Source organism: Rhinoraja longicauda, chromosome 12 (assembly GCF_053455715.1).
Source record: "Rhinoraja longicauda isolate Sanriku21f chromosome 12, sRhiLon1.1, whole genome shotgun sequence".
NCBI lineage: Eukaryota > Metazoa > Chordata > Chondrichthyes > Rajiformes > Arhynchobatidae > Rhinoraja > Rhinoraja longicauda.
The window spans coordinates 42,065,836-42,083,930 of record NC_135964.1 but is presented as its reverse complement, the minus strand read 5'-3'; the positions used below and the strand labels follow the sequence as shown (position 1 = coordinate 42,083,930).

The following is an 18,095-nucleotide window of genomic DNA, read 5'->3' as shown; positions in this document are numbered from 1 at the left end:
ACTAAAAGCACCATTTAGATAGTTCAAGTTTTGGTCAAGTGCACGGGGGCAAATGAAAAGCAAGATAAATAAATTAAAGCATTTTTTTGTTGCTCATTTATGTTAATATATTTATAATGTCTGAAATTATACAAGTAAATAAAAATGGAAGGTCATCATAAATTCATAAGATCTAGGAATAGAATTAGGCCATTTGGCCCATCAAGTCTACTCCACCATTCAATCAAGGCTGATCTATCTTTCTTTCCCTCTCAACCCCATCCTTTTGCCTTCTCTCCATAACCTCCGACACCCTTTCCAATCAATCCCCTGACACTCTTACTGGTTTTAGGAGGGATCTTGCACCCTGCCTCCCTCTGATGGAGGAGATGAATGTGATGTTCACAGACATATTGAGTCAGGGCAGACGCTGCTTTATGAGACGAATGAGTGGGTTGTGTTGGAGGTGATGTGCTCCTTCTACCATTCATGTTAGGTTTCTATATTCTCTGGATGCATGGGCCCAGGGTTCTCACTGCCAGCCCAAATGCAGCTTTGGCTGAAATGCTTCTGCTTTGTTAGTTCCTTGCACTTATTGTCCCCATTTAAAATCTATAGATTCTTTCTTAATCTAATTCTCCACTGTAAATGTCTCTTCATGATAAAACAAAACTTTGTGTATAGCATTGCAATTGCACTTTATGGCTTGCAGTGCCCCTATTTGTTTGAAAATGTATATTTAGTGGCAAGTTAAGATTACCTAGGTGGTTACATTATAAATGTAGACATACAATAGAAAAATGGCAGAAATATTGCAAAGATATAAAATTGCAATATATTTATTCAGATCATGTGTATTTCCTTTCTCTTGCCTTTATGAATTATCTAATTTTGTTTCAAATTAGGCCAAATCTCAGTAAAATACTCACAACTGTAAACAATGCTTTGTAAAGAAGGAAAATTGAGCAGTTGGAATACAGTATTTACCAAAAACCTTTTCAAAATAATTTATATCAAAATATTGCTTTATAAAAATGATACCACATTCTAGTTTTGTTTGAAACAGAGTTTCATGCTATGTATTCTTAATATCACAGGCAATAGAAGATAATAAGTTAGTGCCATCTCCTTCAAATAGTTCTCCAGCTTTGACTCACATAGCACTGTTTGGTAGTGTTTGCATTCTTGCATAAAAATTGATGTTAATATTTTGTGCCTGTATCTTTTTGCTTTCGTCTTCTTCCTTTGTGTAGTAAGTCTTAAGCAATTTCAGTTTTGTACTTATGTCATCCTCTGTCTTGTCAGAATATTCTTGTACATCTGAAATAATACTTAATTTGTCAAAATGTTCTTCAGGCAGGTTTTTTGTCTGAGCTGGCAGAAATGGAGGATTCAACCAAGGCTCTTTCAGGTACTGTATAAAAACAAAAAAAAGTATTGATGAGGAGTCATTTCCGATTAAGTGGTGAATATGAATCCCACATAAAACATACATATCTGTTCTTAGTGATTTATTATTTTTTTGCTGGGATGAAAACCAGTTCACATTATTAAAGGTGGAAATTCAGAATCTAGAAGGTAATATTCATTATCAATATTATAATATTATTAATATTAATTTGAGATGTCCATATTTAAAGAGAAGATGTATAAAAATATAATTGGACAATGAAATACTTATTTGAAAATCACCAATTATCTATTTGTTATCACGTCAGACAGATATGAATGTACCACATTCAAAACATCACTGAAGTCTCACCTCTTCAGCACTGCCTTCAACCACTGAAGATCACCTCACCTTCTGTCTCCTTTCTCTGTTCGTTTACTTATTTATCTATTTATTCACTTCTCTATGTTCTAGAAATCCCTGTAAAGCGTCTTTGAGTGTTTGAAAAGTGCTATATAAATGTAATGCATTATTATTATTATTATTACTTGAGCAGCTGCAAAGGAGATTTATGAGGATGATGCCAGAACTGGAACATTGTACCAATGAGGAAAACTGGGCTAACTAAGGATTATTTTCTTTAGAACGGAAAATGCAAAGAGAGTCTTGAGGCTTATAAAGTTATGAGGGACCAAAATCAATAAGCAGAAACTATTTATCAGAGTAGAGAAATCCTAAAATAATCAGTACAACAATTAGAAGGAGGATGAGCGACATAAAAAAAGGACAAGCAGAGGATAGTAGGAATCTAGAAGATACTACCTGAAAGGATAGAAGATGGAGAAACCTTCATCACATTTCAAAATGTACTGGGATATGCACTTGAAGAATTGTGGCCTGCAGAGTTGCCAACCCAGAACTGGAAGGTTGGATTAGGCCTAGTAGCTCTTTGTTGACAAACAGACAATGTGGGCTGAATGGATTTCTTGCATGTTGTAAAATTTTCTACGTCTGTTTATTCTTGTTTAGAAATCTCCATTAGAAATCAATGAGCTAAAGAAAAAGCTCATTGATGGGGAAACTGTGGACACACAATGGCTGTTACATTCACATTCTCTGCTCCTTTCATGAAGGAATCTCATGAGCACCGTGTATTGCCTTCTCTGGAGAGAAAATTGTTAACACATATGCACATGGAAGGGCAGCAGCCTAGGAGGGTATCAGTGCATTCAGTTCCATTGACTCCAACGTACGGACTCTGGCGATTCTCTCTCAAACTCACTGCTGCTGATCAAAGTTAATTTACCCGTTTTTCCCCAACCTCATCCTATATCTGGTGTTTAAGTACTGAAACAACAAATGAAATACCTCCTTTATGTGTTCGGGCAGGTTGAAGGAAGGGAAAAAAATGTATCTGATGGTTCGGTATCTGTAAAGGAGTGTTCTCTGACACACTGTAACCTTTACTGGTAGTTTATTATAGCACATGGCACACACGTCCCAGCACTGACTGCATCCAGCCTTCAAACGTACCGGGACCTAAAAGGGTGGAACAAAGGGAGGAGACTACAGTTGTACTAATAGGATGGGGCGTGGTTAGTGGTGATAAGGTAGCTACAGTATAGGTTGCATGCATAACCATCTACATCCTTCCCCTTACAATTCAAACAAGTTACTACAGTAGCAGGATTATTATACAGTACCTGCAAAGCTAGACATATTCTCCGTAGCGAGCCGGAGGTTTTACAATCCGACCCGAGCGAGTGCGCACAGCACCTTCACCCTCCCCGCCCGAAAGAGTAGGAGGGGGGACAAGAACAGAAACAGGAGGAGAGAAGCTGGGTGGAGAACCCAGCTTGCAGGGGGAACGGAGAGACACAGGAGAGCCAGGCGAAAATGAAGGGGTAGAACGAGTTGAAGTTGGAGAGAGAGAAGATTTTGCAGGGGACAACAGAGCCTGGGGAGCAAGCCCGGGAGGAGCAGGGGGGGCTACCCGAGGCAAAAGGACCGACCGTGGCATGCAGGGAGCAGAGGGTACGTTAGTGGAGGAAGGCTCGACACGCGATGGAGGGGTATACGGAACCGCAGGAGGTGGTTTGGGCTCGTTAACCGCCAACAGGTGCTGGCGGCTGCGTCTGTAGACAGTCCCTTCGAAATCCACGAGGTAGGAACGTGGCGCGGTGTCAAACCCGACGACGGTGGCAAGTCGGGAATAGCCGGTGGACGTCTGCAAACGGACGACCTGTCCCGGCATCAGTGGAGAAAGAGGGCGGCAGGATTTATCATGCGACCGTCGCTGGATCTCGTGTTTTTGGGCAATACGTTTCTGGACATCAGCAGGCTGCAGGACTTTAGGCATCAGGGACTGCTGGGCAATAGGCATCGGAGGGCGGACAACTCGGGACATGAGTCGCTGGGCAGGGGATCCCATGGAAATGTCTCGAGAAATGTTGCGAAGGTTCAGGAGACACTGATAGAAATCCCCGTTCGAGAGGCGGGTTTGTTCAAGCAGGTGCTTAGCACTCCGGACCGCCCGTTCCGCTAGACCATTGCTTTGAGGGTACTCCGGGCTGCTAGTGAAATGATTAAAGTTCCACTTTGTGGCAAACGCTCGAAACTCAGCGCTGGTGAACTGGCGACCGTTGTCTGTCTGCAGCCGGACAGGGGAACCAAACGTGGCAAAGTGGCGGCGAAGCTTGCTGATCACCATCTCGGAGGTGATGGCAGGGAGGAAGTCCACCTCGAACCAATTCGAGTAAGAGTCTACTAGCACAAGGTATTGCTTACCACGCCAGTCGAAAATGTCGGCAGCCAGAGAAGTCCAGGGCATTTCAGGTGCAGGCTGCTGCAAAAGTGGCTGTCTTTGCTGATGCGGGGCAAGCGAGTGACAGTCCGGACAGGAATCGACTCGGGCTTGGATGTATTTAGCCATGGCCGGCCAGTAGTACTGGTCCTGGGCATGTGAGATGGTGGCATCTGCACCGGGATGTCCCATGTGGGCGGCATCAAAATACAAGCCACGCAGTGATTCCGGGATGACAACCTTGTGCCCTTTGATAATAATACCATCCCGGAGGACCAACTCATCGCGGACCAAAAAATAGGGGTGGACGCTGGCAGGCAACGAATTCCGCTTGGTGGGCCACCCGCGCTTGATGACAGCAGCAAGCTGCTGCAGGTCGGGGTCGTTTGCGGTGTGTTCAACCAGGCATTTCAGCTGGTGAGAAGGGACGAAGTTGACGTTCAGTACCTGTAAGTCCGACTGCTCGAAGGGGTGCTGGTCGCAGGAGGTCCGGGGGGCCCGGGACAGTGCATCAGCCACATGCATCTCGGTGCCCCTCTTATATACGATCTTAAAGTCAAAGCGCTGTAGCTGCAGCATCATCCGCTGTAGTCTGGCAGGAGCGCAGTGTATCGGTTTATTAAGTATTGTCACCAGTGGCTGGTGATCCGTTTCAATGGTGAACCTGGTGCCGAATAAGAAGTCTCTAAACTTCGAACACGCGAAAACCACCGCCAGCAGCTCCTTCTCTATCTGAGCATAGCGTTGCTCTGTGGCCGTCATTGTCCTGGAGGCATAGGAGATAGGCTGCAGCGAGTCGTCAGCGTGGAGTTGCAGGCAGGCAGCACCCAGTCCAAATCGGGAGGCGTCGCAGGTGACCACGATTGGAAGCAGCAGATCAAAAAACCTTAGTGTTGGTGTGCTGACCAGCCTCGTCTTCAGCAGGTCGAACGCCTGCTGGTGGTGTGGAAACCATGCCCAGGCAATGTCCTTCTTTGTGAGTTGTCTCAGGGGTGCGCTCAACTCGCTGAGGTCGGGGATAAACTTCCCCAGGTAGTTCACCATGCCCAGGAAGCGCTGCAGACTGACAGCGTCAGTCGGGGCCGGCAGCTCAGAGATGGCGCTGGTCTTTTGCGGGTCTGGCTTTAACCCTTGGGCTGTGAAGATGTGTCCGACGTATGTGACCTCAGGCACCCGGAACTTGCACTTTGACCGATTGAGCTTCAAATTTATCTGCCGGGCACGGTCCAAAATCCGCCGGAGGTTGTGGTCGTGTTCGGCCACGTCCCTCCCATAGACCAGAATGTCATCCACAATAATCGCGCAGGGCAGACCTGCAAATAGTTGTTCCATAGAACGCTGAAATACCTCGCTGGCAGAGTTGATGCCGAACGGCATCCGTAAAAACTTAAACCTGCCGAAGGGCGTGCTGAACGTGGTCAGATCCGTGGAGCGTTTGTCCAGGGGTATCTGCCAAAACGAGCTCCTTGCATCGAGGACGGAGAACACAGTAGCTTGTCCCACCTGGGCGGCAACATCTTCGACAGTCCTCATGGGGTAGTGGGGCCGTTTAATTGCCATATTTAAGTCCTTGGGGTTAATGCACACCCGTATCTCATTTTTTCCTTTCTTCAACGTGGCGACCATGGTGGAGACCCATACGGTTGGATCGCTGACAGCCTCCAGCACTCCCATGTTGACCATGTCCTTGAGCATATTCTCCACTTTGCCCTTCATGGCAAAAGACACCCTGTGGGGTGGACGGATCACGGGCTCCACAGATGGGTCTGTCGCGATCTTGTACACCACCGGCAGCTTCCCCAGCTTGTCGTCAAACAGGTCTGGGTACTCACATAGTGGATCCATCACAGGTTGCACCTTGTGGACCGTATGGTTAAACGACACCAGCCCAAGATCCTGGCATGCCCGGTTGCTAAGCAACGTCACACAGTCACTGTCCAGAATGAAGAAAGACAGGTCCTGGGAACCTTCCTGCAGCACGCAGTGGAAGGTCGCCCTCCCCACAGGTGTTAGTTCCTCTCCCCCATAGGCACGCAAAACAGAGCGGTCGGCAATCAGCAGCTCATTATTCCTTATCCGGTGGAACAGCTTTGTTGACATTACGTTCACCTTCGCCCCCGTGTCAAGTTTAGCAGAGAAACACTTATTGTTGACAGTTATGTTCACAGAAGGATCGGGGAGGCGAGATCGGCTGTGGAGGAGAGTGTAAATACTTACATCTCCCGTGGAAAAGCTGGGCTCAGAGTCCATCTCGCTATCAACCTGCAAAAGATTGTCTAGGAGTTGTCTGGGAGCTGAGGGAACTTTCCCACGGGATCGGCAGGCAGCTGCAAAATGGTTTCTTCTCCCGCAGAAATTGCATGTCTTCCCAAGGGCTGGGCACTGTGATTCTGAGGAGTGTACGTAGCTGCAGTTAGGACACTTGTTAGATCTTGGGTCCCGGGGTGTGCGAACGGGCCGCTGTGGAGGGCGAAAGTTCTCCCTCATCCGTCGTTGTCCAGCAACTCCAGTTAAATTTACGGCTCGGTTGTCAGACCCCCTCTGTCCGTGAGGATGGTGGACCACTTCGGCAATGCGGCACGCATGCATTGCTTGAGTCAGGGTTAGGTCAGGCCGTTGCAGCAGGTCGGCACGCAGCTTCTGATCGACCATACCGGTAACGAGAATGTCTCTGACGAGCTGGTCGCGCATGGTTTCGAATCGGCACCGCTGGGCAAGGTGTCGCAGGTCGGCAATGAAGCATTCAACAGGTTCATCCGGCTGTTGCTTGCGTGAGAAGAACCTGGCCCGCTCCAGTATACGGTTGGAGGGCAGGTCGCATAGCTCCGCGAATTTGCGCAAAAGACATACCGGGTCGTCGGCCGATTCAGCTGGCTCGACCGGCTGGTCGTTGTCATCCAGGACCGCTGGTGCATAGACAAAGGCTTGAGCTCTCTTCATTGCGTCGGGACCGGCCAGGTTGAGCAAAAGTGATGCTTTGACCGCGGCTGGGTCGTTCCGGTTCGCAATATTGACGTAGTGAGTGTAGTCCATCACAAAAGTCGACCATCGTTCCGCAATGTCGGCATCGAAGACAAGGGGAGATGGCTTTCGGCATGAGGACGCCATATCGAGGGAAACCCGAAACTGGGCACTAACGGGAACAAAATAAATGAAAACCGGTAAACGGGAAACGCTCGCATCCCACTCCTGACACCATGTAAAGGAGTGTTCTCTGACACACTGTAACCTTTACTGGTAGTTTATTATAGCACATGGCACACACGTCCCAGCACTGACTGCATCCAGCCTTCAAACGTACCGGGACCTAAAAGGGTGGAACAAAGGGAGGAGACTACAGTTGTACTAATAGGATGGGGCGTGGTTAGTGGTGATAAGGTAGCTACAGTATAGGTTGCATGCATAACCATCTACAGTATCCATGAAGGGACACATAGAAAATGCCAGTGATCACGAGGAAGACAATGAAAAATGATGCAAGGAAAAGCACAAATATCTTCCACTCTGCAATTCTACCTGCAAGCACAAAGAGAAGCAATAAATTTAGTCAGTCAAAAAACTGACATGTTGATGCAAAACGTTTGACAGAATCAAAACATATTATGATGATAAATGTTTTGAGGCCATAGGCATATTTAAAAAAATTGACTGGCAAAAATGGATTTTGTGACCGCATCAGGTGCTGCTTTGTTGCAGGACCTGCAATGTTGTGCATTTCTAGTCCAGGTTTCAGTACATGGTGAGGGAAGGGGAGAGTAATGACTTCACATTGTGACTTCATTTCTCTGTACCCATTTCGCTGCAAGGCCTATCTGTATGTTAAGTGTGTTCACTGATCTTTAACCAAGCGCATTATTGTAAAATTATATTCTTTTTGGTCAGCCACAATGCTGAACTGTAGGGAAAGTTCAGGCCCAATCCTGCTCTCATTTCTTACATTCTTATCTAATTTTCACACAGCAAAGTCGAAGAAGCAACAATGGAAAAACTGCTATTTATTTTGATTCTAATACGATTGGTATAAAAACTATAGGGAATAGCTACAAATATCTGAGGAAAGACATAAAATGCTGGAGTAACTCAGTGGGTCAGACAGCATCCCTGAAGTATAGGAATGGGTGAAGTTTTGGGTTGAGATCCTTCTTCAGACAGATTACAGTGGAGGGGTGGGGGTGTAGGTGAATAAAGCTGGAAGAGTGGCGGGGCCGGATAAAGCATGGCATGTCCTTCAGGGATGCTGCCCGATCTGCTGAGTTACTGCAGCATTTTGTGTTTTTCCTTGGCAAACCGGCATTTGCATAGAGTCCTAGAGTGATACAGTGTGGAAAAAGGCCCTTCGGCCCAACTTGCCCACATCAGCCAACATATCCCAGCTACATGAGTCCCACCTGCCTGTGCTTGGTCCATATCCTTCCAAACCTGTCCTATCCATGTACCTGTCTAACTGTTTCTTAAACGTTGGGATAGTCTGAGCCTCAACTACCTCCTCGGGCAGCTTGTTCCATACACCCACCACCCTTTGTGTGAAAAAGTTACCCCTCAGAGTCCTATTAAATCTTTTCCCCTTCTCCTTGAATCTATGTCTTCTGGTCCTCAATTGCCCTATTCCCATCTGCAGTTCCTTATTTCTACACTGTGAATATTGGACTTAACAGTACCAAAGCAGAAAAGAATCTCTGTCAATGGAAAAAAAAACCCATAATGTGACCGCAAACTACTTTTAATCTCACAGTGCATCTTAAAGAAGAGCATACTGATTAAAAATAATAATACCATTGTCCTTTGTAGTTTCACAGGTAACTGAACTAGGATGAGTTATCATGTTATCCAACAAAGGTTTAACTTTCAAGCAGTAGGTGGTCCAAGGTTTCAGATTGGCGAGGGTTGTCATCTTCAGCTGGATATAAGTACTTTCAATCTGTGCGGAATTCAAAAGGTTTGATAAATAGTTACAGGAGTCAAATAGTAATAACACAATGGATCAAACCAAGCGTGCTAAAAGGAGGTTTCAGTGGGAAGTGAGATCAATACTTCACTAAAACTTTTAAAATACTCTCACAATAGAAATAATTGTTCCCTAACATGACTCATGAACTCAGGGAAGTACCTGTTCCAGTGGGTTGAGCAGGTGAACAGAACTGAATATATTTTTCTTAGTTATAATTTGGTTCCTGCTGCATTTTGGTACATCTGAAACCACTTTACAAAAGATGAATTAACCCATTCATAAATATATGTTTGAATCTTTGATTTTGATATCCAGATTTTAGGAATTCAGTTCAATTATAGGGAAAGAGAATTCTGAAATTTAGCTATGATTTTTTCAAACTTCCTCAATAGGTGAAATAATTGCAAAATGTTATTTTGATTTATTGAAAAGAGCTGCCTTGATAAATTACAATAGATAATAGATGCAGGAGTAGGCCATTCGGCCCATCGAGCCAGCACAGCCATTCACTGTGATCATGGCTGATCATCCACAATCAGTATCCCGTTCCTGCCTTCTCCCCATATCCCCTGACTCTGCTATCTTTAAGAGCTCTATCTAACTCTCTCTTGAGAGCATCCAGGGAATCGGCCTCCACTGCCTTCTGAGGCAGAGAATTCCACAGATTCACAACTCTCTGGGTGGAAAAGCTTTTTCTCATCTCCGTTCTAAATGGCCTACCCCTTATTCTTATACGGTGGCCCCTGGTTCTGGACTCACCCAACATCGGAAACATGTTTCCTGCCTCTAGCATGTCCAATCCCTTAATAATCTCATATGTTTCAATGAGATTCCCTCTCATCCTTATAAATTCCAGCGTATACAAGCCCAGTCGCGCCATTCTTTCAACATATGACAGTCCCACCATCCAGGGAACCTTCGCTACACTCCCTCAATAGCAAGAATGTCCTTCCTCAAATTTGGAGACCAAAACTGCACACAATACTCCAGGTGTGGTCTCACCAGGGCCCTATACAACATTTCATTAAAAAAAAACACCTTAATTTTCCTCTTGTTCTGATTATTGTTGGACATTTTTTAAAGTTTGCTCTCTGTTTCAATTGAAACTATGGGAGGTCAAAGTCCGAGAAATCATTGTGGGAGTAGGATGGAAGATAAAAGTGATGTGCAACTGGAAACTCAGGGTAAATCTTGCGAACTGAAGTGAGTTATTAGTCATAGAGTGATACAGTTTAGAAGCAGGCCCTTCGGCCCAACTTGCCCACACCAGCCAACATGTCCCAGCTTCACTAGTCCCACCTGCCAGTTTTTGGTCTGTATCCCTCCAAACCTGTCTTATCCATGTACTTGACTAACTGTTTCTTTAAACATTGGGATAGTCCCAGCCTCAACTACCTTCTCTGGCAGCTTGTTCCATACACCCACCACCCTTTGTATGAAAATGTTACCCCTCAGATTCCTACTAAATCTTTTCCTCTTGTACTCTTGCCCTCGATTCACCCACTCTGGGCAAGAGATTCTTTGCATCTACCCGATCTATTCCTCATGATTTTATACACCCCCATAAGATCACCCCTCATCCTCCTGCGCTCCAAGGAATAGAGTCCCAGACTACTCAACCTCTCCCTATAGCTCACACCCTCTAGTCCTGGCAAAATAAGGCATATTCTATAAAGCAGTCATCCAGTCTGTATTTGGTTTCTTTCATGTAGATAGTACTGAGTACACACACTCTGGTGAAAGAAGTAGAAGTGAATTGCTGCCTCCCCCGGGAGGACAGTTTGGGTCACTGGATGGTGGGAAGGGAAGACATTGAAGAGTAGGTGTTAACAGACCAGAATTTACAATTGGCCATAACATGTTAAGCTATATTTCTCAGTCTGTGAAATGTACCTTTTTTTCCTCTGCATCTTCCCAGTAGAACAGTTGATAACCCAACTTAGGAAAATATTCACGCATAGATTTATTGTCATTCTCATTTACAGGCTCAGAGATGTAGATGTCGAGCATATCCAACCTTGGCTTCACGATCACTGCCAAAGGGGGTCCGATTTCGGCTGTGTTACAAAGGAACAGTGGGGTTGTGTGAAAGAAATTGTGGACGAATATAAATTTCAATATAAAGTAAGTAAAGATAAAACTAATTAATCCTACTGTCATAAAAAGCCTCAAACTCCGTGACATTGCTCCACTCAGATGCCTCGTCTTTATATTCAGCTCTTACTCGGAGAAAGTAACCAACCATGATAGTCAGTTCATTGGACAAGTCACATTTGGTGCTGCTGATGTTGGTGCAGCCTTTCTCAAGAGGCTCTTGTTTATACTGATTGTCATAGTAGCTGAAAAGAAAGTAATGAAGACAATTATTTCATTACCGCGTACATTGGTAGATACCGTGACACATGCAATAATTTCTCATTATTCATGTCAAGGTGAGAGCAATTATGCTGCCAGATGTACTTCAGATGATGTTTTACAAATAAATGTGGATCAGGCAGGATCCCTGGAGAATATGGATTGGTGACATTTCGAATACGACCCTTCTTCCATTCTTCAGCCTGATTGCAGCGGGGGGAGGGAGTGGGGGTGTGTGCGCTGAGCTGGAGGAAGCTAGAAGAGAGGAGGGCCAGGATGAAGTGTGGCATGCAATGTGTAGGCACGGGTAAAGGGGGGTGGGGAGGCTTTGATAGGCAGATGGTAGGACAATGGCCAGGGATGTTTAAAAAAAAGTGGGACAAAAGGATTGAAGAATGGCAAATTGTAAGTGCAGGGGAGGCAAAGGGGAGAAATAGGCACAAATATAGTTGGGGCACAGTGGAGTGGAGGGAGGGGGAGGAAATGGGGTGATGGGGAGAAGGGGAAGGGTTGTTAGAGGTTATCTAAAATTGGAGAATTCAATGTTCATATCATTGCATTGTAAGCTGCCTAATGCTTTGGTAACTTAGCAAAATTATGTATTGGACATAAATCAGCTAGTTTTGTTGTATATTGTTTCAAAGATCATTATCAAGAAATTGTTTGTCTTGGCAAGTTCCAGTATTACAACATTAAAATAAAATGAATAGGCTTTCTAGACACTTTAAAAAAATTATATTTCCTTGTTTCTCACTTTTTAACCACACATTAGGTCACTCACAACAATGATATTCATATTCATGAGAGTAAAAACATTAATAGTGTACTCAAAGGATGGAATTGTTATATCACTTACCTTTGATATTCAACCGAGTAATGTACATTGCCTTTGTGATAAGTAACTGGACTCCATTGGAGTATATTCTTGAAATTGATGGAATGCATTGTCACATTCTGTGGTGAAGGTAGCTTTCCAAAAACTGTATTAGAAATAACGATAAAGGTTTAATTTGTATGTTTCTCTGGAAAGCATTGCCTTGGATTTCATGTCATCAGTTTGCTCATTATTAATTTAGATTCCTGGGTGTTAACATCTCAGATGACTTGTCCTGGGCCAGGCACATAGATATAATCATGAAGAAGGTACACTAGCACCTGGACTTTCTTAGAAGTTTAAAGAGATTCTGCATGTTGCTGAGTTTCTGCATGGTGCTTGAGTTGCATGTTGCTAAAGATGCACAATAGAAAGTAATCTGACTGGAACAGTAATTCCAATGTACAGGAATGCAAGAGGCTGCAGTGAGTGGTGGACTCAGCCCAGCCCATCACAGACACAGCCCTTATGAAAGTTCGTACATGAGGTGCTGCTGCCTCAAGAAGGTGGTATCCATCATCAAGGATCCCCATCATCCAGGCCAGGACCTCTTTTCGCTGCAACCATAAGGCAGGAGATGCAGAAGCCTAAAGTCCCATGCCACCAGGTTCAGGAGCAGCTACTTTCCTGCAACAGTAACGTTTATGAACTGACCCGCACAATCCACAGTTGGTCCATGGCCATTCTATCCCTTGTTGATTCAGGTGCTTCTTAAATGTTGTGAGAGCAGCTACTTCCATCACCCATTTGAGAAATGTGTTCCAGATTCCAACCACCATTTGGACGATAAGGTTCTTCCCTTGCATGCCCTCTAAGTCTCTCAACCAAATACTCTTTAGGTTAAGATACCTAGCAGAGCCCCTTAAAAAGTTTAACCCATACATTAATGCACAGAAGGTCAGATGGACGTGTGATGGACTTGCAATGTAATGAAGTCAAGTCAGGTTCAGTAGAGTTTATTGTCATATGCTCAAGTATGACGAGTGTTGGCATATTGGTATATATCCAATTTTATTCTCCCTTTTATGGTCTTCCAATATCTAGCATAACAATGAAAGGAAGCCAATTCCACCTAGTGCCCAAATGCTCAGAAAACGCCCTAGTTCCTCAGCAGCAGATACTCAAGGTGGATACTTAAGGTATTCACCCTTGAACCACCTCCTTATTATATATTTATTGTATGGGTTATTAGTTTAGTGTATGGCACTATGCAAGTCAATTTGTTATGGTTTCAAAATTATCCTGATGCAAATTGTGTCCTCATAATTGAACTTAGGGAAGTGGTGCAAGGAGGCAGGTAGAACCGGTTTTGGCAGCAGCTTAGTGGTGATGGAAAGAAAGTGATGTTTCATTTAGTCTGAACTTTGAACTTAATTTTTCAAATGAAAAATGTTGGGGGGAAAACTATTTTTCCAACCAATCTCTAAAACGTTTAACTGATAATTGAATATTAATCATTGGATACTTTTGAGTTGAGAAGCAGTGAATGCAAGTGCTGATCGTATTTCGTAAGAGAATTCCTGGAGGAAAGGAAAGTTTATTTCCAAGCATCCTGCAAATCTGACATAAATATCGAACAGTTCCCATTTCCTTGTTCCACAAACATTTGGAACTCCCCACACAACCACACTGTGGGCGTGCCTTAGCCAGAAGAATCATCACGGTTCAAGGAGATGTTCATCACAACTTTCTCCAGAGCACCAGGGCCAAGCAAACAATGGTGTCCTTTCAGTGATGCACACATCCCATAGATGAATTCTATCAAGTCAACAACTATAATCCTCAATACAGAAACTAAGAAAAGTTAAATGCCACTTACACAGCACATTGGCAAGATTTTAGCACCTGATTAATTACATTAAATTTTGGTATAATCTTCATATGCTATGGGAAGACACAAGAGTCAATTTTCACGTCTCATATCTAGAAATTGAATTATAAATTAATTGATAAAAATAAGGAACTGCAGATGCTGGTTTACAAAAATGGACACAAAGTGCTGGTATAACTTAGCGGGTGAGGCGACATCTCTGGAGAACATGGGTGGGCGACATTTCGGATTGGGGCCCGTCTTCAGATTTCAATTGACTTGCTTTTGGTGAAACAAAGAAATGCAGACACTGTTTTATCTCAAATGGAGACACAAAGTACTGGAGTAGCTCAGTGGGTCAGGCAACATCTCTGGAGGAAAAGGAATGGTGATGTTTCGGGTCAGGACCCTTCTTCTATTTTTGGTGATCCTGGTTGAGGAAGATAGGCTGGTCAGGGATCTAAACTAAACTGATTAGTTGATTAGTTTCCTGGAACACCACTGCATAAGTGATAGAAATGGTGTTATGAGCATATGGATTTTCAAGGGTCTTTTGATCGATAAACATCTTAACAAAATACTATTGAACAAAATCAGATGGCTTTAGACTTTCTCTGCCTTCTGGCGATTGCTTCACCACAAGCAGCTTTATTAATGCAAAAATTATTATTCCCAGAAGAGAGATAAAAGGAACAGCTGTTTCAGAATCTTATCCCATTGGTAATGAAACAAAATTTTGCTTCCAGTGCCTCTTATTGCTTTTCTGATTGTTAAATGTTGCTGGAAAGCAGCTTAATATATATTTTTTCCATCTTTTCCACTTTCTCCAGAGATGCTGCATGACCCGCTGAGTTACTCCAGTTGTGTCTACCTTTAATATATAGTTTGTCAGGTTAGAGTTTTATTAATTTATTTGTTATAACACCAAAGGAATTAGGGAAAATTATGATAAATCCATGTCTTATTTATGATTAGTATTTATATTCACTTCAAGGTTAACATCATTAATTGTTTGAATAGAAAACAACCAAGAGGAAAGATTCTGATGAAATTATGATTATAATTAGTACGGGTGTCAGGGGTTATGGGGAGAATGCAGGAGAATAGGGTTGAGAGGGAAAGTTACATCAGCCATGATTGAATGACAGATTAGACAATTAGACATGATGGGCCCAATTTCCAAATTCTGCTCGTATAACTTATGAACTTGTGAAAGGTCATCATCCTGAAATGTTAACTGTCTTTCTCTCTCCCCCCCCCCCCCCCCAAGCAACATCTTGGAATTCATCTGAATATTGCCAAGCAACAATTTGATAATTTGCCACAGAGAGAGATGTTGGGACACTCTTACAAAAGTATTGAGGGATCTTGGAGTCCAAGTCCATAACTCCCCAAAAGTGTCACACAAAGTAGTGAGAGTGGTAAAGAAGGCATATGGTATGCTTGTCTTCATTGGTCAAGGAATGATAACTTTCAAAGAAATTACAGGTTTACAAACTACAGTTGGGAGAATTGAAGTCTTAAAGGAGAATATGATCGCATGTATCACTTAGTAAATTTGTCTTTAATTAAGAGGCTGTTGTTGTTAAATGTCCTTATGATTGCTCTTCAAGGTGGTGAATTATGAATATTGCCGGATTAGACAATAGACAATAGACAATAGGTGCAGGAGTAGGCCATTCAGCCCTTCGAGCCAGCACCGCCATTCAATGCGATCATGGCTGATCACTCTCAATCAGTACCCCGTTCCTGCCTTCTCCCCATACCCCCTCACTCCACTATCCTTAAGAGCTCTATCCAGCTCTCTCTTGAAAGCATCCAACGAACTGGCCTCCACTGCCTTCTGAGGCAGAGAATTCCACACCTTCACCACTCTCTGACTGAAAAAGTTCTTCCTCATCTCCGTTCTAAATGGCCTACCCCTTATTCTTAAACTGTGGCCCCTTGTTCTGGACTCCCCCAACATTGGGAACATGTTTCCTGCCTCTAATGTGTCCAATCCCCTAAATATCTTATATGTTTCAATAAGATTCCCCCCTCATCCTTCTAAATTCCAGTGTATACAAGCCCAATCGCTCCAGCCTTTCAACATACGACAGTCCTGCCATTCCGGGAATTAACCTAGTGAACCTATGCTGCACGCCCTCCATAGCAAGAATATCCTTCCTCAAATTTGGAGACCAAAACTGCACACAGTACTCCAGGTGCGGTCTCACCAGGGCCCGGTACAACTGTAGAAGGACCTCTTTGCCCCTATACTCAACTCCTCTTGTTACGAAGGCCAACATTCCATTGGCTTTCTTCACTGCCTGCCGTACCTGCATGCTTCCTTTCATTGACTGATGCACTAGGACACCCAGATCTCGTTGAACTCCCCCTCCTCCTAACTTGACACCATTCAGATAATAATCTGCCTTTCTATTCTTACTTCCAAAGTGAATAACTTCACACTTATCTACATTAAACTGCATCTGCCATGTATCTGCCCACTCACACAACCTGTCCAAGTCACCCTGCAGCCTTATTGCATCTTCCTCACAATTCACACTACCCCCAGCTTAGTATCATCTGCAAATTTGCTAATGGTACTTTTAATCCCTTCGTCTAAGTCATTAATGTATATCGTAAATAGCTGGGGTCCCACTGGTACCCCACTGGTCACTGCCTGCCATTCCGAAAGGGACCCATTTATCCCCACTCTTTGCTTTCTGTCTGTCAACCAATTTTCTATCCATGTCAGTACCCTACCCCCAATACCATGTGCCCTAATTTTGCCCACTAATCTCCTATGTGGGACCTTGTCGAAGGCTTTCTGAAAGTCGAGGTACACCACATCCACTGACTCTCCCCTGTCAATTTTCCTAGTTACATCCTCAAAAAATTCCAGTAGATTTGTCAAGCATGATTTCCCCTTCGTAAATCCATGCTGACTCGGAATGATCCTGTTACTGCTATCCAAATGCACAGCAATTTCGTCTTTTATAATTGACTCCAGCATCTTCCCCACCACTGATGTCAGACTAACTGGTCTATAATTACCCGTTTTCTCTCTCCCTCCTTTCTTAAAAAGTGGGATAACATTTGCTATCCTCCAATCCACAGGAACTGATCCTGAATCTATAGAACATTGAAAAATGATCTCCAATGCTTCCACTATTTCTAGAGCCACCTCCTTAAGTACCCTGGGATGCAGACCATCAGGCCCTGGGGATTTATCAGTGTAAAATCTGCCAATACATTACAACAAGATATTACCGTGGAATAGAACAATTTGTTATCGCTCTGGAAATGAGCAGGTGTTGGTATTTCTGCTTTCGCTAAAGTCGTCTCCTGTTCCAGACACACAAACCCAAAAGCAGGAAGTTCCCGCAATTTAGCTGATCAGTTACCTGGTTGGTTGCAAAATTAGTTTCAGCAGTAACTTTAGAGAATGGTCCTAGCCTTCCTTCGTTTCCACATCCACCAGAATGGATAGAATATTTCAGGATGGATCATGTGTCACATAATTATGATCTTTTAAAATCGGCAATCCGAATAGAAAGTCCACTCGGTAAAGAGGAAGTGAATATTCCCATTTGTGAACTGTTCACAGCCTTCAGTGTCCAGGATGCTTTTTTATAAACTTTACATTTGCCCATAAAATAAAACAACCGGGTTCAAGCTAGAAATGGTAAAACATTTGAAGGATTTGAACAGTTCACAAAATGGGAATATTAAATGAAACGAATCTCGCAAGTTTGCGGATTCCCCATGTTATGCCGCCCGATGTAGTTCCAATCTGGAGTTTGATTACACGCCAGTTCTGATTGATATATCGATTGAACGATACAAATGAGACCACTAACCTGGGAGTATTAAAGCTGTAATCAACAGGGAATGGTGTAGGACTCTTCCCACGGCCATGCCTCCCTCTCATCAGACCGCCTCGATCTACTA

At 43.8% G+C, this 18,095-nt stretch overlaps 1 protein-coding gene across 1 annotated transcript; it reads right to left on the bottom strand.

Moving 5' to 3' along the window:
- Positions 1 to 1,132: 1,132 nt before the first annotated feature.
- Positions 1,133 to 18,095, bottom strand: LOC144598455 (interleukin-10 receptor subunit beta-like). Its single transcript, XM_078408598.1, is given in 8 exon segments — positions 1,133 to 1,393; positions 2,738 to 2,798; positions 7,580 to 7,688; positions 8,946 to 9,090; positions 11,014 to 11,177; positions 11,275 to 11,459; positions 12,332 to 12,455; positions 18,005 to 18,095. Coding segments are annotated over 8 exon segments (1,107 nt in total). The 5' UTR covers positions 18,063 to 18,095.